General features: G+C 33.4%; 1 protein-coding gene across 1 annotated transcript; it reads right to left on the bottom strand.

Annotated features, from left to right (window-relative positions):
* Positions 1 to 324: 324 nt before the first annotated feature.
* LOC128183216 (armadillo repeat-containing protein 2-like) lies at positions 325 to 23309 on the bottom strand. The gene is given in 32 exon segments (XM_052852143.1): positions 325 to 2411; positions 2656 to 2816; positions 3218 to 3350; positions 3813 to 3926; positions 4417 to 4539; positions 4991 to 5165; positions 5627 to 5767; positions 6200 to 6299; positions 6813 to 6958; positions 7185 to 7235; positions 7336 to 7508; positions 7806 to 7908; positions 8029 to 8204; positions 8338 to 8436; positions 8573 to 8640; positions 8932 to 9079; positions 9616 to 9796; positions 11963 to 12038; positions 12662 to 12934; positions 16255 to 16287; positions 17296 to 17457; positions 17676 to 17907; positions 18199 to 18391; positions 18553 to 18701; positions 19849 to 19999; positions 20402 to 20569; positions 20882 to 21003; positions 21291 to 21422; positions 21695 to 21884; positions 22230 to 22438; positions 22681 to 22832; positions 22986 to 23309. Coding segments are annotated over 31 exon segments (4476 nt in total). The 5' UTR covers positions 22802 to 22832; positions 22986 to 23309; the 3' UTR covers positions 325 to 2238.
* Between the last annotated feature and the right edge of the window lie 407 nt (positions 23310 to 23716).

The raw sequence follows: 23716 nt of genomic DNA on the forward strand, positions 1-23716 counted from the left end.
ATTGATTTATCCGCCTTAGGGTTTTTACGTGTTTTGGTTTCAGGTTGCATCTAAAATAATCAGTCTTAAAATATCTGCATATTAATTAAGCATACATAGACTATGAACTTGACTTGCTACCCACTTCCGCGTGTATGTGTTTTATCAAGTTAAAATTTAATAGGTTGGATTAGACAACTGTTATATGATAGGTTATCTAAACATCCAATCAAACCATTGAAAAAGTAGTGATCACCCAAATAAAAGATACATGTATATAATTGACTGGCATATATAATTATCTCAGGTTGAACCGTCAAGAGAAAACGATGATAACCTGACATGTCACGTATGTGTTGTTTTATTGGCTAGCATGTAGTTACATGTAAGTAGACCAATACTGACAGGTTTTATACAGATCAAGCAGTAACATAGTACCACACATAGAACCAAATAGTACCACAGATAGAACCACATAGTACCACAGATAGTACCACATAGTACCACAGTCACTCGACACAATTGACATTTCTCAACTTCTTGAATGAGATCCGAAAAAGGGAGACAGAAAAATTATACAAAACGTTCCTTATTTTCAAACAAACTTTTAAATATAGAAACAAAATGAAGGATCATGAAGCAATATGAGACTTAAGTCAAAAATTGTACACTGCCTCAATATCTCTTGATTGAAAACACTGACTAAATTAAAATGCTATGAAAGGTGTCTTATAAACTATGATAAGAAATCATCTTAAAACCGACTGAAATTTTGACGCAAGTCTGAAATTGCTTCATGATCCCGAGGCCAGGAATTTTATAAAACAGACAATTACCATAGTTAAATTCAATAAACTACCTATGAGTGGGATAATCAACAAGCAACATTCAAACAAGCATACTTTTTCCCACAAATATAACAATCATCATAATATTCAAGGAGTTAATTCAATGTGTATAAATATACGTCATATTTACAATATATGTTAACGTGTTCCAATATCTATCAAGTCATTTGTCTATGGAGACTCAAATCTATACAACTGTACATGTAAATCTACTTTCAACAACAAAAATGAGAACAAAAGTAAAATATTAAAATGTATCACATTTCTAGATTGATGTTTGTAGAAAGAAATCAAACCTTAGATATTTCTTTAACATTTAAACATCATGCACTGTCTTTTTCTAAAAATACTTGTCTCATGTTCTATTTTAGAGTCGTAAACATGATAAAAACTATTTGACTTTTTCCTACAAGTACAATATATTTGCATTCAGATTGTCCACAATATTTCAACGTGTTTTAGTAAATGTAAACAAAAATTTCAGCCGATTTTTGTTATGTTTCGTACTATTGATTGACGCATAAGACACATGTTTACTTGAATGTATCATTGGAAATAAACTACAGGTTACAAAAAAATAATAAAAGCTTGAATATGATGTTTTAATATTTTGCATCCTAAAATTGCAGTGTTTCTGTAAATAAGGTTTTTGTACAGGAAAATATTTTATAGTCTCCTTAAAATTTAAGATGAGCCTGGAAAAAATTCTTGTAAAATATATATATATATCATTTGATACACGCATATAACATATTCTATTTTCCTCGAATAATAAATAAAATCATCAGTTATTACGAATAAAATGAACTAAACAATGTAAGGAGCTTAACGTGATAGATATACAAGTATATAACTACATGTAGTTTAACATATCTCTAAATGGACGGACGTTCTGGCGTGTGAACACAGTAGATTTATTATGTCATCATAAAATCAGGGCAAATTCATGGACGGAATGATCTGGTAGCCGATATATTTCATCCTTCCTCCTTACACACCAATAAATAGTACGCAATAGCTCCACGACTAGAGAGTCAACATACAGATCAAAAGAAAGACTCGGAAAGGATCACAAGCAAAATCACCCAGGAATGTTAAGTACAATATACATATGTAAATAATTTGTTTGGATACATTTAAGTTCAAGATAATACTTGTAGTGGTTCATGAATTAAATCATACTGCATCATGAGTAATGATCAATCACTTTCTTAGGTGGTTATGTGTCTATACAGAAAAATGACTGCATTTTAGTAACACATTCTAAAAATTTCATCCCAAATAAATTTCATCACAAATATTTGTAGGCAAACTGAGAGGATTTTGATAATATAGATGAATATGCAAATAATTAAAAAAGTGAATTTTGTGTTTCAAATATAAATTTAAAAATCCTAGGTCAAGGTCGCCACTATGAGCCACTGGGGTTATCTAAAGGTTCAAGGTCAGACTGGTGTGTCTCTATTCTCTGTAACAGCTGCTCTGCCACTGGACAAAACTGCTCTGTCCAGGTTTCTTCAAAATAGTCTGTCATTTCATCATCAGCCTCATCCTTGAAAGATAGATCCAATGCAGAGTCTCGATCTGTGTGGAAGAAAGATTGAAACCGTAAAAAACAAAACCTACCCAGTTCATTTTAGTAGATATTTCATTTCACATGTACATTTTGTGTGATCCCTGTTCAGGTTTACAATGATAATGAGCATAAAAAAACAAAAAAGTCAATGTGAAAGCAAACCAAATTTTTATCAACAATTGAACTTTGTAAAACAATAAAGGCTATGTGGACAACCAACTGTAACATTTTTGACAGGGTGTGACTAATTACCCAGTAGCTCAGTAAGCAGCTCTGTCAGGTCCTGCGACTCCTGCTGACCGAAGCAGTCGTTAGAGCTTGTGATTTTGCCGCTGTAATTCCATAGAATCTGGCACACCAGACTGGCCAGCTCCCAGTCAGTCCGACTGAAGTCTCTTAGTACCTCGATCAGTCTAAACAAAATTCAATGTATTGTCAAAGCAGTTGCAGATTATTTGAGCACAGTATTTGAGGGAATGTGAAAATGGTAATGTAACAAACAATTATTTACTTGTTGGCCTCGATTACTGTGGGTTTTTTTAAATATTATAAGTATCAAATTTCAAAATCAACCAGAATTAAGTTTCCAAGATAGGTAAATTTCTGAACCTAAATTTTTGTTACGGTACATTAAAAGCGTTGGCAAATATCATACTATGATGAACATTTCATATCGCAAAACAACTCAAGAACAGAATTCCAAGAAAATGATGTTCAATTAATACAGATAAAACCACAGTATCAACAATGCCATACCAAAAAAGAAAAGTTTAATTCATATCTATTCTTAAATTTAATTTAAAACTTGGCTTACTTTCTGATGCCATGCTCCTGTTTCAACATGGGCCTATTTTCTTCATCCACCATGAAGTTAATCAGAACTCCACAAGAAATGTAGACCACCTCCCTGTTTCCCGAGTCCAGCATAGTCACCAGCATTCTGTCAACTGAACAACAATTTGTTGTCATAAACACTGCAACACATTTCTATCATTTCATGACTTTTATTACCCATTTTAATACTAAAGGACAGTTTTGTGTTACTATTTTGCACAAATTATTCAAGGAATTCACCTTTTAGAACAATTAATCTCATTCAAGATTTTGATTTTTTTTCAAAGCTTAAAGAGTCCAGTGCAGATTTTTGTAATATATATGAAAACGTTAAGAAAATGATTACTCTTAATTATTATGTATGCCAGCAATGATAAAATCTACAACTTAACAACACTCATTAGGTTGGATTGCTGACTGTTATTAACCAAGATGCACTTTTCTGATATAACCAACACATCATTAGGTTTTACTGTGGACTAACCTGACTAAAAGCAAAACATACTTTTCTAATAAATCTACACAACATATATTAGGTTGTACTGTGGACTAATCTGACTATAAACAAAACTTACTTTTCTGTTCGGCCAGGAAGTCCCTGACCACCTTTTGTCGTGTCAGATTGGCAAACACGCGACACGCCTCCACCATCGCCTCCATGTTGTTGGCCAACACGAGTTTCAGGAGGACTGAAGAACAAAATAGTAATAAATATGTAAAGATATAATTTGGTGTTATAAATTACTATTGGTTGGAAGTCAATCAGGAAAGGAAAATGGGAATAACAAAATAATATAGTTAGCTGCAATATTCAATTACATGTACATGTAAAACAACCAAGTACTTGTTTTAACAGTCAAATTTGTTGTATGCATTAACACAAATTTTTAAAAATAAATACATCAGGTATATGACAGTTTATTAATTTATACACATCTGATATTAGAATTGCATCGTGATGTAGTAAAACTCTTACATTTGAAATTAAAATTCTATCCTTAAAATCTTCTATTACATGTATTTTTAAAATACCTATCCAAATGGTACATGTATGGCCAATGTGTGTATGCTACAATTTTTCCCCTACATGTAGATGCAAGAGTCTCTTTCAATTTAAAATGAGAATCTGTAATAAGTTTGCTTAAAGATACCAGAACACTCTGCAATCAAGAGGTGTACCTTCTAGGACCCGCACTTGGAGAGTGGTTATGGCACTGGTTTTGGTGTTGTAGAATGACAAATTGTTGATGGTTGCTACGGTATTAAGTACAAGTTCTTCACTACTGGAAACCTCTTTAGTTTCTGAAATCAAGGAATTATGATTTATATTCCGGTGCATCATTATTAAATCTGAAAGGCCTGTCATGATATTCATAAAACATGTACATGTAGCTAGAATTGCAATACATGTAGTAACAAAGCAATGTTACAAGGCAGATATGCAAATCAAAGTGAAAGCAGTACCAACTTCTTATGATTGGAACATACATGTATTTGTGAGTAAATGAAAATTAATCCTCAAAATCATAACAGCATGATTTAAACATAATGAATTTCACATCTTTTACAACAGGTTAATCATCCTTTTGAAATGAGTTTTCTTCCCCCCCCCCCCCCCCCCCCAGTGTTTTATAGTCATGTTCATGCACATGACCTCTCAGGGTGTTGCTTTATGAATGCAGGTCACATGTATCTACAGAACATAATATTACTCTCTTATCAAAACAAGGAACAAATTAAATTCTGTCAGTACCTAATACTTTGAGCAGGAAGTCCACACACTGGTAGTTGGAGCATATGACTGGTCCAACATTCTCATTGATTGACAGGTTGGCTATGACCCTGATGACCTTTATCAGTACATCCTCTGTCTTGTTGACGGTGCTGCCATCTTCTGCCACCTCTTTCTTGGTCTCCTTTCCTTGGTTCTGAATAGATTGTAAAGAAAATATTTTAAGTAAGTGAAAAACATTTGAAACATTTGATAAAAATTCCTATTTCTTTTGTAAAAAGTAATTTTAAAAAATTCAAAAACTGAGTACCCGGTAATAAATATGGCAAAAAAAATTAAAAATCAGTATCAGTTAATACAATGTGGATGCGTCTAAGAGACTGATCATTAATAAACTTTGGCCTAGGCACTACATGGAAGAGTGAGCAGAAATTCTGACTGATGAATAAAGTTTGTATTTATTTATGAAATTAAAGAAAAAAGTTTTACCATTACATCAAAAAATCTCAATTAGACACATTCTTAATACATCTTCACATCACTATCACAAATTCCATAAGACTGAATGTTAATACATTGGATAGTGACTAGTTTCTGATGTGGAATATATTAGGTAATAGATAGAACAGTGAGAACAGATGCTGAATGAATTCACACCTTGACATCCTGCTCCAGGTAGAACCGGAACAGGGACAGGAGGATGTCAAAGGATCCTGCCTCCTGGAACAGCCTCAGTCTGGCCACCTCGTTCTTTGCGGTCATGTTACCCAGGACGAAACTGACCCGCACTACCACATCCTGAAAGCAGAGGGCAGCATTGGTGATCACATGTAATCTATATATTACATGTACATTATATTCCAGAACACATGAAATAAAAACTTTCTTTTTCCTGTATAAAAGTTTATGGATACATGCTGTAAAACTATCCAAACGTACTATATTTCTTTTGTTTTGTTCATAATCACTATCATCTATAAGTAAAGTTTCAGTCTTTTTAAGTTATATAAAGACCTGTTAAATGTACTGTAATGTTTTTGTTCCTTGTGATTATTTTGTAATATTAATATCATTTCACAAAAAGCCACAAAATGGAAATCAAAATTACACAGTTCAGTTATTGAAAATAACTCTTTCATTTTTCTAATAAAAACTCTTTAATAAGCCCTTAAACCAGAACTCTACTGCTACTTGAAACTTCTAACACAGATTTGTGTATAATATACTGACCGACTTGTGCTGATGTTTCTGGAGGATGCTGACAAAAGATCTGTAGGAGGTGGGGTGGTCAGCCAGGGCCGTGCAGCAGTCTGTGTGTAAGGTCACCTTGCTGTAAAAATAGTAACGACGCACGTTTCAAAATCTGTCCTGTAAGGTGCTGACATAAATAAGTATGCTTTTCATGTTTTTTTCTCCTTTTTTTTTTTATAATACTGTAGACAGAAATAGTGATAACACTATAAATTCTGATATAGTAGGTTTCAGTTCTATTGGATTAATCTTGAAAATTCAGATTTCTAATTTTTCTTATTTAAAATAAATGATCATAACATTGATATCGAAACATTTAAATCTTACAAATGTCAGATAGGCTACTGTAAATTCCTTATTTTACGAGAGTACTTAATTCTGCAAGTCCACTGTTTAGCATCAATTGCAAAAATATAAAATAGTGAGCACCAATTTTTGTTATAACTTAATATAGTTAAAAACTGTTAGAAAAATAAAAGCAAGATTTGAAAATCCGTGTGGACTGCTTCCTGCAATTTATGCGGATAATAATTTCTTGCATTTAAATAAGAATCTACAGTTAATTACTTAATCAACTGTCAATGTTTCTGACCTGAATATCCTGGAAATGTTGAGCATGAGGTCTCCGTCTGAGGTGAAGCTGTCGATGATGAGACAGAGCGCCTCAATCACCTGACATCCCAGGAGGCGTTCCCTGCTGGAGCCCGTGTCAGCGAGGTTCCTCAGTGCAGCTGTCGCCTAAAGAAAGTAAAACAATGTTTATTTGGGGACCTCAAACTCAATTACACACAGTCAACACTCAGAGGGGACCTCAAATATCATTAAGAAGAAGCCATTCCAGAGTTTTCAGCTTTTAATGTATTTGTAATGGGTTATTTTTCAAAGAATGCAGAGTTATTTACATTGTTATGGATTTATCATGTCCACATATACATGCATTCACATTTAATTTTGCTAGACTTACCTGGACTAGAATATTTCCCAGCTGAGTTGAGGGTTCACTACCTTCTCTGATCTGAAAAATTTGATTGATTTTGACTTTAAAAATCATATCAACTCCTCTGTAACTCTTAAACAACTGAATCAACGGTATAAAGGAAAAATGGTTGACTTACAGTTTTGTTAATACTGTTAAGGAGGATAGCCAAGTTTTCTATGCAGTCTTTTTTGACTAACTGTTTGACTATTGTGGCATTTCCAGTTAAGAGTTTTAGTGACCCAATGCAGAAAACCAAGGCTTCACTTGCACTGAAAGGGTCGGTACTTTTTAACGTGTCCAATAATACATCTACAACAGAAAGGTTAGCTGTTAAGCCCATATAATCTATATATTCAATAGCATTCACATACATAATAATGGTTGGTGTTATATGGACCATTTCAGTTGATATCAAAACCTCTTTGCTTCAAACCTAACAGTGGACAATTGCTTCAAATCTCAAAGACGCCAGTTTGATGAAAGGTATGATTTTTATGCGTGAAATGTTAACAACAGACCTGCATAGTTTCATATTATGAGTAGCATCATTCATGCTAAACACTGATTAAAAAATCTTCAATTCTTTAACTAGCTAAGCATACATACCAAGAATATCTCCTTTGAGAAACTCAGGGTCATTCTTCTCGTTCCTGCTGATTTTGAAAACAAGTTTGCAAGCACTTAGAAGATTATTTCCTGTCACTTTGAACTGCAATAAAATAAATAACAAGAATAAATTTCAACCAAGACTCAGAAACTCATGGGAAAAATATGATCTAACGATCTAATCAATCTTGGGTTAGAACTTTTATTTCATATGATTGCTTACAGCAAGAATTAGTCTGGCCAGTTTGAGTTGAATTCGTGTGTCATCTGCATCAAGGAGTTTGAATATTGATTTGAGTATGGTTGTCCGTTGTTTACAATTCCTGCCTAGTAAATTCTCCTTCTGAAGGAGGGAATAAAGGTCCTCTGTCACCTGTCCTAGTTTCTTTAGATCTTTCTCTGCACAAAAATACAACAACAATGACTACTCCTTACTTGACAAAAAAATTTGTGTAGCCTTCTTTGTACAGAGGCTACACTGTGCTTAAAGTACATGTACAATCTAAAGTACGTAAGAAAAAGTAACACTCACTGCTACTGGCTGCTGTCATTCGTTCTAGGAGTGGAGCAATATTCTGACTGTAAAATAGAGCTTCCTCTGCGGTTTCCTCCTCTCGCTTACCAGCTGAACCTACAGAGTATCATTCATAGAAATCATTACTTGCTACCTTCAATCTGAAGCAATATGGTACTTATAACACAGCATTTGATCACCCTATGTATCATTAAGGAGTCATTGGACATGATTTGCCCGTTTTCCTACTTACCTCCCCTGCCTGTACTTCCAGCACTGGAGGTTCTTTTGGTTCCTCCACTTCCTGTCCTACTCTCAGCACTGTAAAACACAAAATGTTGAAATCCAAAATAAAGAACAAAACCACTAAAGGAATGAAGTAATGCTTCACACGGCTACTTTGAATAATATATAATTGATGATGAAATGGGGTAGTGGCAATTTTCAGATTCATTGGAATATTTCTTGGACAAACATTTTTTGTTGAATAAATCTGTCCTCCTTTGCAGATTTTTTTCAGTTTTTAGTGATTTTGTGGTAATAAGCTATGTTCTTAAAGCATATTGAATTTTATTGAATCATGAAATTTTCTACATCACGCCAAATACCTACCTTCTTGGTGGACTTCTGACAGAGGCAGAGCTGGGGGCTCTGTATGGCATTTCCCGTCCATCTCCCTCCCCCCTCTCCTCCACCGGGAGCGAGGACCTCTCCTTGGGGCCACTGTGTACTCTCCTGACAGGCTCATCCACCGTCTTAACTAAGTAAAATAAATCAGTTTAATCAGTAGAGTAAGAAATGGCATCCACTGTTTTGAGTGTTTAATGTGAGACATTGATAAACAATGTTATAAATGACAGCCATTGTCTTGACTGTTTGATATAAACAAAATTCATCAATAAAGTTAGAAATGACATTCATTGTAATGAATCTTTAATTGTGACACATTAACAGACTAGTAAGTGAGAAATGGCAATAAAACAAACCTACATCAATGAGCTGTTATCACTGTATTTTTTTTTAATCAGTGTCATCTTTTTGTTGCCTTATTCAGCAAGATAAATAAGCTTAGATAATCTTATTTTAACATATTAATGACGTAAAGGTTTAATTATGTCATATAAATGGATATAATCAACTCATAAGTCCAATTTGTAAACTAATAAAATATTTTGCTTCAAAAATATACAGAGCTTCTCAATACGTCATACTGAAAGTATTGTTCAAATGACAAATAATTTTCACTGATAATTTACGTTTCGATACCTATCAAGTAAACTACGTATCAACAATTACCATCACTGGGACTGGTATCCTGGCGAGATTTGACCTCTGAACTCAGAGAGCTTTCTACACTGGTGGACTGCTGTAAACGTGTTCTGGTGGCCTTCCCTCTTTGGACTTTATTGGGGTCTGATGGTGGCTTAGGGGGAAGTAACCCTGATTCTACTTCCTCTTCTGATGGGAGTTTTGGTTTCTGAATTCAAGACATAAAACATAATTTTTTTCATCCTGAATGATTACCATCTATTTGAAAATAATCATGCATGTGTTACATGTACATGTACATATAAAGTAAATAATAACACTCAAATGTAAAAACAAGTAAAACTACATAAACAAAATCCAAATAAAACTTCTTACAACACATTATGATTCTTTAGACTATAAAGATATAGTTTAAAGGTATTTTCAATCTTTTCAGAAGGAGACAATTAACAAATCAACATGTGCTAAAACATTAATACTATTCACAAGAAAATGAGGATTTCAGTGAGGAAAACACATTAATTTTTTGATTTGTTCATAAATTTCCACTTCCAATCTTTCCCATTAAAATGATATCCTAAGGATATTATTCTAATACAAGTCTATTTGTATAAGAATACATAAAATGTGTAATCACCCATTCCCTTCATAATCTAGAGCCACTACTTGTTCATGTCATTATCCGAACCCAAGGCCTAAAGAAGAAATTCATTCAATTTTTACCACTATTAAATTAAAGCAAGAAACCAGTGAGCAGCTACATTCTATTTGGAACATTATTTTTTTTTTAAAGTTTCCCCTCATTGGGGCCCCTTGTTTTTAATAGTCTACAAACAAATTATTTCAGCATGCTTAAGACAGACAGAACACAGATGATGCTTACTTCTTCAGATAGGACAGAAAAGGAAGGAGTCTGAAATCAATACATGGTTACATTAGTCCCGTATGCATTGTCTCTTTGTCAGCTAAGTGTCCAATACTTTGTTGTTGAAGAAGAGAAATAAACAGCAATTGGACATTTAGCTTGCAAAGAAGAATTCATTGGAAGTCATGCATATACAAATCACAGATTGGTGCGAAAAAGAAAAAACAGATATAAAGGTCAAGGTCAAATAATCACACCCAGCAAAAGGTACTTTCTATTTATACTACACTACAATGTATATTCATTGGATTTCATGTTAGTTCTTGTACACATCAGTTCATACAATGCACGCTTCATGAATTTCCTACTTATCAGAGAAAGTGCAAAAAAAAATCAATAATCTGGCAGTATAGGTATGTACTTCTTTCAACTGTGTGTTTCTTAATAATTAATTCTCTTATCAGATCGGAAAGTCAAGCAACAAAGAACCTGTCGGCAAGACAAAATTCATTTTCCTGATTAATGTCCTTTAGAAAGAGCGTTTGTTGAGATTTATTTTTCTTTCATACTTTGAAGATTATACATTGATTCATATCAATAAATTTTCATCCTCTACTTAAAAATATAAAATTGACAAGCTTGATCAAAATACATACAAATTTTAAAACTGATTAAAAAACGTTATTAATAATAATTAAATTTCATCCCCCTTTCAACCAAATCAAAGGAGATCATTAACAGTGAAATTAAATTGTTGACTCTTTAAAAACATATATGGGTAAAAAGGAGCACATGAAATGTGTTGAATCAGATGTTAATTTACAAAATAGCTGTAAAACTTATTATTATGTATATATACCATAAACTGTTTGGTGTAACAAAAGTATATAAACACAAGTGTGGTTGTTAACGCATTAACCTCTTAAAATGCTTTACAGTGTGCTTGTTTTTGAGAGAGTGCTGTAAAAGTCTAGTTGTTCTAATTGTTGTGATTTTACATGGATGATGGGTGTAAAATTACATGTTTGAAGGGTGTGGACTTATATAAATGATCATTTTGATGGACATGCACTTACATTATTGATGAGTGTGGACTTACATGATTGAAGGATGTGGACTTACATGATTGAAGGGTAAGGACTTGCATGATTGAAGGATGTGGACTTACATGATTGAAGGGTAAGGACTTGCATGATTGAAGGATGTGCCATTGTGGACTTACATGATTGAAGGGGGTGAACTAACATTATTAATAGGTGTGGATTCACAATGTACATTATTGATGGATGTGGAGTTACAATATTGATAGGTGTGGACTAACATTATTGATAGGTGTGGACTTACATGATTGATTGACATGGACTTATAATATTGATGGATGTAGACCAACATGATTGACGGATGTAGACTTACATTTATTGATGAATGTGGAGTTAAAATATTGATGGGTGTGGACTACTTACAATATTGATGAGTGTGTAGTTACATTATTGATGGACTTGGACTTACGTGATTGATGGGTTGTAAACGAGTCCTGGAAGTTGGTCGTGATGTGTCAGCTCCATCAAAGTGACGAGATCCAAGACTGAAAGACAAAACTGAATATTATCGGTACATGCACATTAAATTTCATATCTACAGACTACACAACTAACCCTTAACAATTCCAGAAATGTACAAGAAGTATATTGCAGTGCTTGTCTTGCAAGTGGTTGGTATTGTTAAACATTTTAAGGAAATGTTTGTGGCTGGAACTGGAATAGAACCCAAAATCCCCCATTTATTTTCTAGTCAGGTGCTAGTACACTGAGCTATATAGACCTACATCTAGAATCCATTTAGCTTAGAGTGCTACAGTATATGACCCTGGCTGTGACAGACCAAAGTCACTAAAATAATCTGACTGCAACTGTTCAAGAATTACATGTAGTAAAACACTCTGCAGGAAAATGTAATTAACAGGATCTAGGAAACTAAGATCTCTGTCTAGAACAGATTTTTTCACAGATGCTAATGGTCATGAATGCCAATAATATAGATATGAATTTCATCAACCCTTGGTATCTCAATGAGTAGTAGATTTAATTGAAAGGTAAGAACATGATGAACTGTGCACACCAGCATATATACATTTAATACATACTATATATCTCACCCGTTAAAAATCTAACAACTAGTTTAAATCAATCAATATCTAGAGTAACAAACCTGAAAGAACTTGGTGGACGGTTTTCCGGGGCTCTGGTGCTTGTCGCACCAAATAAAGACCTTGTGGCATCTCTAGGTGTACTTGGCCTCTTTGTTACCACAGCTTGCAGTCCCGTTCTGTTATTTAGAGATTCCTTTGCCTCTGTGATAATTCGTGAGCTAGTTGTGTCCCCTTTCGGAAGGTAAAATGGCCGGTCGGGCTGCCTTTTTCTCTGAGCATTACTTTCCATTGACATTCTGTTGAATTCACATTCCTGATTCAGTGCGGCTGTTCTGAAGTTATCAAAACGTTAATCTAATGTATTATTTATCCCTTTTCCTGCAAACAAACACTACATCTGCATTTTATAATGTTATGACAAAAAAGATCAAAGAACTTTATATCATAATCCTGGCAGCCTAAGTGACACTTCACTGATTAAAACCCTGCTTTGACATGTTCTGTTTGCCGTACGCCTGCTACGTTCAAATGGTGAAAATATGTAATAAAGGGTAATGGTTACTACTTTTCATACTTTATTTCAACCTACCTGTCCCAGATTTATGCAGAAAATAAGTTATAATGGTGAAAATTCAACGAAGTTTTCATTGTTGCTGTTTTATCGGTTGGTTGGAGGAATGTATACATGCGCATGCGCAGATGGTCATCAAACGCCTTTGTCAACTCGGATATAATTTATTCGATCAACCCGAACTTTAAACGGCATTCACTAAAATTTAAAAAATCGTCATGATTTTTTTTATTTAAATCATCAATAGGGCTAAACAAGAGAGGTCGTTAAAATAGACATATTTTTCAATCATTTCAAATCATTTCAATTTATCAAAGACTATGTATTTTTCTCACTTTTCTCTACAATATACCCTGACAGGGCTAACTTCCACTGGAAATAATGTTATTTAAGTATCGGAGAAGGGTCATGCAATCGACAATGCGAGATGTTTTGTACATAGTAAACTAAAAAGAAATTAAAAATTGCCAAAAAAATAATTCTTTTTTTTTTTTTTAAATCAGCATGGTTTTTAAACATACACTAAATGCATCTTGATGAAACTTATTTTATGAAAATTGATAAAAAGGTTTCTGAAAAAACAATATTTCGAAAAAAAAGATACTTTTTTATTTTTATTTTTTGTTGTTCATCTTTTTTTTTTTTTTAGCTATTTGAAATTTTGAAAGTATTGTTTTGGGGGTCTCAAGATAGGTTTGTATTTTAATGTCAGCACATTCAATTCTTTATTAATAACTTACAAGACAGAAAAAATCTAATGAAAATTTAAATTATATAACAATTAAAAATACCCACATCCCGAATCCAAACTTTTCAGTTTAAGGGTAGGGTCGCATAATTATTTATTTTTCAATAATTATACAAACTAAATTGTGAAAAAAAATATACGTTTGACTTAAATATCAATTCATTTTCATAAAAGAAATTTATTCACCTATTTTAATTTGATGTAATGAACTATATCTTTTTATCAGAGACAAGCAAGGTTTTACAGTAAAGCAAAATTGTTCATACGAATACAAAATCATTCTTACAACGCCAGGGTTTCAGAATCCACGGGTGTTTTAATTTTTTTTTAAAGAAATGAAATACGTAAACTTTGAATAAATTTATGATTTACAATTTAAAAAAAACCGCTCCAAATTTTACACCCTTTCTAGTATATCACCATCATTGTTTTAAGTAACCGATGTCGATTCCTCTGATAATTTATTTGGCAATGTTACCTTGGAATTCAAGAAATACCTTTCTCGGTATGCAACAGAATCTATGTTTACAAAATGTATTATTTATAAGCCATTAATTTACGTATTTATATCCACTGAAACTATCAATGAATTAAGTTATGAATAGAACTTTCTACAGAAAACAGATACACTTAGTCTAGAACATTCATTTTTTCCCCTCTCTTTTATTAAAACAAATATAAATTTTATGACAAAAATAGCCCAATCACAACAACTATTCAAAATACAAATTATCACTACATCTAGAATCTATATTCCGACTAATGACATTATAACTAAATTTCATATACTATTTGTAATAAATTTAACACATGAAAAAGATTATAAATTATTCCATTTTCAATATACATGTACGATAATTAATTTCAGTACAAAAACTGGGGAGTATATCTATAATTGTTACTGTGATAATTACCCCGCCCTTTCTTATGTGTGAACAAAAAACGGGGGGGGGGTGTTTTTTTTTTCTCTCATGACAATATTTTTTTCTGATGATACTAATAAGAAGATGGGGGAATAAGATGGCGCAAATGCCCAGTCGATTTAGTAGTGAAATACAATTTTAAATTTATTTTTCCCCAATTAAATCTATTCAAATATATTATAATACAACTTTGCAAAAGCACAATTTCTAACTATAGTCAGTTTTTGATATATGTAACAAAAAATAAGAAAAAAAATATTGATGGAAATTTTGGTGGTATCGAACCCGTAACATAAAAACCCTCGATATATACGGTTAGCTAATGCCAGGTACTCTAACCACTGAGCCATTTCAGACACAACAAAGGCGGCTTTTTAAATATTATGTGTGACTAAGGTCACGAATTACCGGACTTGTATTATTTTTTCAATACGTTCAGTTGTTTGGATACAAAATGATATTTTTAATGTATAGTGGGTCATCTCTCCACGTTTTTGTTGATTGAAATCGGTTTGTTTTCCATTAGACCTTAATTAGACTATGAGAAAAATATGGAGCACAGACCCACTCTATAAAAGAAAATGCCTTGAAGTTCAAAAAAATGACAATGTTTGCAAGTTTTGATACGTATACGCCTGTTTGAGTCAACATATTCCAAGTATTGAACATACCTACAGGTTACAAATCAATGATTCGTTAAATATATTTTGTTTTAAATGATTTTTAAAAAAAACCCATCAGATTTGTTGATACTTTAATTTTTTAGTAGCCTGTCCGACCGCGTATGGGCATTTTACACGCCTTATCCACCCATCATCTTTGTAATATATAATTCAGACCTTGGACTTTTGGTTGTACGATCATATCACTATATCTATACTAGTATCACATTTGCATCAAAACAAGTTACAAATGACGCTGTTTCGAGAGAAATACCGGTACAGGCACGTAGCATCAGGGGGGGGGGGGCCGCCCCCCCCCCCACTTTTTCTCGCAGCAACTAATTTTTTTAAATTTACATATAAAAAAATGAATTAGCATGGAGTTGCCCCCCCCCCCCCCCCCCACTTTTTTTGGGAGTATGTAAAAAATTGATATGAAAATAAGGAAATGAGGAAGTTATATACTACGCCAGGAGCCCCCCCCCCCCCCCCCCCCGGATTAGGATTTTGAAGATTTTGGGAAACTTTAAATTTTCCTTTTTTCTTTTTTTTGCTTGTCAAGATTTTTGGATGAGTCTGGCCCCTCCACTTTCAAAAACGATGATACGTGCCTGCGGTATGCATATATTGCGTAGTCTTAGCTCAAAAGCCAGACAAGGCTTGTTGATTTAAAAGAGCTATCCATGGCTGAGTGGCCAACTATATGGAATAGACAGGCCTACGTCACATTGCTGTTTGACTCAACTACCCAAAATCCAAGGATTCTCTGTATGCATTCTATCTTCTCTAAATGTGTATTAATTTAAGATTCTAATAAGTCATCTGACCCATGGATTAAAAAAATAAACCCAAACTGACAAAAACATCAAGTAACAAGGGGCACATGGGTCACATCGCTCACCTGAACAGTAGAACTTTCCTTATACATGTATCATTTTATATTAGATTTATAAACATTTTACCAATATATTTCTATGTTAAACTTTAATCACCTGTAGGGATCCAGGGGTCACAATACCCGGTATATGGTTAATGGTCCATTAAAAACACACGGATATTTTGCCTAGTATATATATACACACCGCAACTTATTTACAAAATGAAAATAAAACACCCCGTCTAACATGAACATTACTATGACGAACTCTTTTGCATCGTTATTGGTTCATTAATCAGATCCGATTGAAAAATTTAGGAATAACAAGATACATGTGAGCCAACGCTCATCAGTAACACACCCGCTCTGCTGTGAATATTCAAAATAAGCAAGTCGACATTTAACAGTCGATTGGTACAAAAATAGATCCCAACGTATGGCATTCATAAACAAATAGTGTGTTAAAGTTTCAAGCATCTGCAATGAGTAGTTGCTGAGAAATCTTTAACGAAAATTTGTTTAAAAATCTAAGATAAAAATAAACAAAGTCGTCATTAAACAGGAAGTTGACGTCCGATTGGTACAAAAATAAATTCCAACGTATGGCATGCCTAAACAAATTTAAAATTTCAAGCATCCACGATGAATAATTGCTGAGAAAAATGTGACAGAAAGTTTTGTTATGGATAGACAGACAGACAGGCAGGCAGACAGACGGACAGACAGACAGACACACAAGGGTAAGACACAACACCCAATTCTCCTTCGGATCGGGGGTATAAACATTTCATATCATCATCATCATCATCATCATCATCATCATCATTTATAAAAAAAAATTATTCATCATCATCATCATCATCATCATCATCATCATCATCATCATCATCATCAGAGTCTTTCAAAAGTTACAATTTATCCGTTATTTCCCTAAAAGATTTTACACTATCTATATTCCTTATAATATCAGCTGCTCTTTCTGCGATCATTATCGTCGGGGCGTTTGTATTTCCTGAGGGCACATCGCGCATGACAGAAGCATCTACAACGCGAAGATTTTGGATTCCTTTGACTCTAAAAAATTAAGAAAATATGTATTATGTCGGACTGTTTAAGCATCACGTGAATTTCAAAAGCGTTTTAGGTGATCTACATCTTAAACGTATAATGCATAATATATTACCAATTACCCTACCAGTAAAATATTTCTTGACCATTCAGAGGTCATGTTAAAATTTGCATCAATTTTGAGATACATGCAACACTATATCATGCCCTGTGGAAGAATGTACCTAAGTTCTGGGTCTACCACAGCTGTGGGGTCATCTTTAGCCCCCATTCTGCATGTAGATGTGGAATGGTAAATTGTAAAAGTGTAGTGCTTTATTCTACAAATCCAATACTCGTCTGAATCTTTAGGGAAACCATCACAGTGTGGGGTATAAGCCTCCAGTGGATCCTGGACAGATGCACCAATTGACTTAAAGGCTTTTGTATTACCAAGTTTCAATACCTTCCGGATTCCTATTTTTAAAGAAGTACGTATTATATAATCCAAGACAAGCTTTTAGAAAGTGGTATAATTGGGTGCTACATGAAAGATCATTCATACGTGCACAATATTTCCTTGATAGCATTATTTTTCTTATTATAAAGAATAACACGATTTTGTTTCAATTAAATCAATGTAATTAAAATTGATTCTTTGTCTAACAATAAATCTGATATTTCAAATGCAATATTAAACTCTTACTCAAACAATAAGAATCATTTAAATTTCAGAATTTTTTTTCGGACGTGAGCAGATTGCTATACCTTTAAGCATAGTTTTGACATCATCTGGGTGATCCAAGTAATTTGGATCTATAAGAGGCGGATCAAAAGGGTCATCACTCTGTAGGCGAATAGTACCCTTACTCTTAGGACGAACAAGAATCGGTAGGACGGTAAATGTCCCAATGTTTCTGTCTTTATAGTTTTGAAACTCCCATCGTTTTCCTTCAATAAGCTTTGAAAAAACATAAAACTCAAATTCATACTAACTTTCAATAATAACACCGACAAATTTCTCTACTTTTTTATTTTTTCAAGATGAAAAGTTTGTATATTAAATATGGATTGTTTATAAATAACATGGATACTAGTTAGAACTGTTATTCGGATAAATACCTTTGGCTCAAAATTCAGTAGATCTATAAAAAGGGCTGCAAATTCTGGTTCATACATCATGCTGGAAAAATGTAGCTGCATATATGGAGGAAGGTTATTATCATCAGAGATAAAAGCTGTCCCCTCTATCTGTGACCTGCTCATGGCACCTTATGTTTTGTAAAATGAATACGTTAATCAATACAGAATGTGTTGATAATCTCTATAAGATACTGTAGAGTCCAAATTAAACGCGAGGAATAAATATCCGCGTAAATTAGAGAAAAGCACCTCTCGCGAATTTGAAAATGTCGCTTTTATTTTTCGGACATATGTTCACAACGTGGAACTACGATACAAATTCGGCATTCGCGATTTTATGTTCCCGCAATTTGATGGAAACGGTTGAATCGCCTAATTAAGAACTGGCGTAAAACAGGGAATCTACGGTACATGTAGCAATATATTAAGCACAGGCACCTGACGTTATTTATTTTTCTCATAATAAAATACATACCCTATACCTAATTATACAAAAATATATAACGTTAGGTGCCTGTGGTAGTAGGTCTAACGAATTTTAATATAATACATACATGCAAGCTTCAGATATCATGTCATTTATATGTAACTGGTCGTAAGTAAATTGCTATGGTATTTTGAGGGGAAAAAATTAGCAGGCTGCTATACGATTATGTTTTATCAAGAAGGAACCTGGATACAAGAGAATGAAGAATCTTATGCTATTGGTAACTGTAGCTATAAAAAGTGAAAAAGATTTCTGTATCAAAATTAATATTACTTGTAATATTTCTTGCAAATGCAATCTTTTGTTATGGAATACATACTTACCATTTTTTGAAAATATTAAAAAAAAGCTTGAATTAGAAACTGAAATGAAAGGGGCATATTTATGATTTTTCCAATCATGTACAAATTAATCTGCCATTTCTCCTAAAATCAATTTATTTCTCTGTTGATTAATTCTACTCATATACCCATCTTCATATTTGTTCTTCTGAGGTGTAAGCCCAATTGAGATTTTCGATAACCTGTTGTTTAGCATCCCAACGCCTTTCTGTCTGTCGGTTTTTCTGCTTCTTCTCTTACAATCTAGATTCCCCTCTACCTTAGTGTGCTTTATTTCAAATTATAAGAATTATCCTAACAAAAAGAGAAGTAGGTGTTGTGAAAAGTTTACAGAATGGTGAAGAGAGAGTTGAACAGAAGACGTAACTCTAAATGACAGGTAAATCAGAAAATCTCATCTAAGCCAAAAGCTTACATGTGAATATAAAAGGATAAAGCATTATACACCTTTCTTGAATAAAAAGTATTGAATTAAGTTTGTGGGTGCCATTAGCTTGTCTTTAGTGATTGCGCTTGAAGTGTTGTCATGGAAGTCAACGAATATCATGATGTGGTCTTGTAAATTATCACCGACCGGTAAGTCAGCTACAACAGGAATCTACAAAATTGAGAATAAGTTCATATAATCGATTGAAAATTATTTTGATTGCGAGAAAACTCAAAAATGTTATAAAACTCATGTAATTTTACTCTGCCAAGTTATTACCGGTAGTTAAATTAATTCATTGATTTTGAGAAAAGACTGTACATGTACCATTGTCGCCCATACAACCAATAAAAAAAATAATTCTTTATTATGTGAATTATCCATCAAATCAATGTAGGAAATTTTTACGTTTGTTCATAAACATTGCAATAATTTTTACGAAAAAAGTTTAATTATTGGTACACACTAAAGACACAGAAAAGATATCTATACTTTCGTGAGTGATTCTGATAATTTCTTACAGACAACAAAAATTGGACGGAGGGAGTTAAATTATTTCATTCCAATGTGTACCCCTTTTTCCTCTAGGTGTTTCTTTGGACCAATTCCTGACAGCATAAGGATCTGTGGTGAATTAATTGATCCAGCAGACAAAATGACTTCCTTCTTTGCCATGAGGACATGTTTCCTGTTATCTTTGATAAATGATACCCCCACTGCTTTTTTGTCTTTGATCAGGATCTGAAGATATTATTTAGAATGTGTAACTTAGTAAGTATAACTATTTATTATGCAAATAAATGCATTATGAACATAGTCTGACGAACGATTCATAAAATGCTAGTATTGAAATCGCATACCAATGATTTAATGCCGGTACATGTTTATTTAAAAAAAAAATACAATGAAAAATAAATAAGACCATTCAAACAATTCTTCAGCTTCGGAATTCGCATTTATATTTATTTCTATCTATTTACAAAAAGCATTTTTTTAAAAAAATCTTTAAAAACCCCAATAAATACACAACATGTAATAATTTATTTTCCTTACTTTAGTAACATAGGAACTGATGGACACATGTAGATTTTTGCGGCCCATGACTGGTCTGAGAAAGGCTTTAGCTGTGCTGTCCCGCTCTCCATTTTTGGTTGTTTCCTGCGATCTACAATACCCTGTTGAAAAGTTTTACAAGTGTATTGTTAATCATCTGAGAGTTAATTGAAAGGTATATTTTAGAACATACATGTAGATTAGGCATGCTCTTTATAATATATAAGCCACCATAGCTTCACGTAATCGGAATTTCTTTTTGAAATTTTGCCGTTTTTATATACTAGTTCATTCACATCTTCAATGATTTCTTTAAAAAGTTAAAAGCAATATTTCATTCCTAGAAAATGAATTTCAACAGTTTTGATACCTTAGTTTAGTTAATCATTTATAAACAAAACATATTTACCTATCTGTGACTTCCCATTACAGTCTGTGATAGACAGACCAATTTCCTCCATTCCCGCTTCGTACACATTCTTATTGAGAGAGGTGGAGGTCCCATCGCTGACGGTTAGAAAGCCTCCCTTTCCATGATATTCTAGACCATAAAGTGTTCAATATTTTTTCAATGCTGATAGAAATCAGCAGTTACCAGTGTAAAAACAATTAAATGCAACATATATTAGTTGTTCAAAGTCAGACCCATCGCTGGGTTCACTTAGATTACATAGACTGGTTATACACATTTTAGACTTCGCAAGATATCCCACGTTGTGAAATGGACAATGGCAGACAACATTTGATATTGACCTAAAAATTCTCCAAAAAGAACCAAAAAAAAAAATTGATGTACGAATCTAATATTTTTACCTGAGTTTTGGAGCTCAGGGATTTGGATGTCCTCTGACTTTATGAAATATGGAAGAACATCCTTGTAACCCCACCCCTTACACCCTTCCTTGGCCCATCTATCGTAGTCATGGCGACTGCCGCGGACGTACTGCAAATTGTTCAGGCTGCTTGAGCCCCCTAACACCTTTCCTCGGGACCAAGCACTCCTCTGCAGCAAGGCACACATTTGTTGAGTATGTATTTTACTGTATTTTACATACTTTCACTTGCAATGCATTTTAGGTAGAATAAAATATATACATGTATAGAATAAAATATATACATGTATTTTGATCATTGACCCATTGCGTGAAAAAATACATTGAAATTATATAAACATTATAAGAAAATCATTAGATAATTAACTTGATACAATCTACCTAAATTTTATTGCTATGGTCATGCTGGTAATGATTATAAAAATTAAAACGTATACCAAAACGATCATGATGACCGTTTGGTACTGCTGCAAAGAGCACAAAGTTACCCAGAAGGCTTTGCACGAAAACAATACCTTCTCAACCATTGCCATGCAAGCATTCTTTTGAGGCACGGTCAGGAACTTCCAATCCTGTTTTGATTTCTGAAGCAGTCCAGACGCGATTGGAATACTCATGTTAAAGTTGTCATCTTCGGAACCTCCAGCTTCTATGATGAGCACTGAAGATTTGGGATCTTCCGAAAGCCTGTTTGCAAGAACGCATCCAGCAGACCCTGCACCCACTACCAAATGGTTGTAAAGAAAATGGTACAATATATTTTAAATGAATCAAATCTACAGTAAATGAGGTTTGATAGTCCGCGTTTTTAATATCAGCACATTTCAAATTAATAAAACATAGGTCATTTATTGAAAAAATATTAGATTTAGTTGCTTTTAACGGAAAAAAATAACGATAATGAAAATAGATCTCTAATCTTCAATTGCATATGTTACTGAATTGATTAAAAGTGCAATTACTTACATATGATGTAATCATAGGTAGTATTCAAAGAAACTGTCTCCTCTCCGACTTGATATATCTTGGTGAAATATACAACAGCTACACCAATAATTAGCACATATATGTTCCATTTAAATCCCATATTTTCCGTTGAAATCTTAATCTAATTGTATCTAAAAAAAATTGCAGTGCATGCCAGGGAAGTGTGAAATAAAACACTAAGGCATACTATGAAACCATCTGAATTCGTGGATGCCAATTTTCGTGGATTGCTTAAAATTTACAAGTTTGTAGGGACGTAATTTCGTGTATTATCTTATACCTACCAAAGGAAAAAGACTATAGAACCCCAATTCATTACTTCGTGGAGGATGATAATTCGTGGATAAGAGGTGTCCCCGAATTCCACGAAAATAGAGTCACCATGGAATCTAATGATTCCACAGTAATCCACACTTCACTCCACGCATTCACACATAACAAAGCACTCAGCAGGCAGAGGCAATGGTTTTTTTCTCTCAATCAAAGATACAAAGAAAACAATTGATACATGTACAACACTGACATTAAAGAAGCAGAACACAGTATGGACATCCATATTACTAGCATGATTTAGGTATCTTCCACCGTTCAGAAGGAATCATGAATAAAAAAAAACAATATGCGGAGTCTGCGAACATTTGAGTGGCGGCGGAACCTCTCCCATATTTAGATTATTTGAAATATTTCATTTAACTTTGATTTACAAAATACTTGTATTTAGATTGTATTTAGATTGGGACTGCGTACTCTAGAACGCTAACCTTTCTTACAGCAATATAAATTCACTCAATACTGAGGTTTTATTGTCTGAATTCTACATATCAAATGAAATTGTGTAACCACACACTCTCTTTTAAATTGTTTACATGTCGTCAGGGAAATTGTTTTTCGCTATACTTTGTCACGCAAATTTTTGAACAGTATTTTTAGTGGGATATTCTATTGTAGAATATGTACCTATATTAAACACATTGTAACAAAGAGCATTTTCGTGATAGGCCTAGTTAACAAACTC

This window comes from Crassostrea angulata, chromosome 5 (genome assembly GCF_025612915.1).
Source record: "Crassostrea angulata isolate pt1a10 chromosome 5, ASM2561291v2, whole genome shotgun sequence".
NCBI classification, from domain to species: domain Eukaryota; kingdom Metazoa; phylum Mollusca; class Bivalvia; order Ostreida; family Ostreidae; genus Magallana; species Magallana angulata.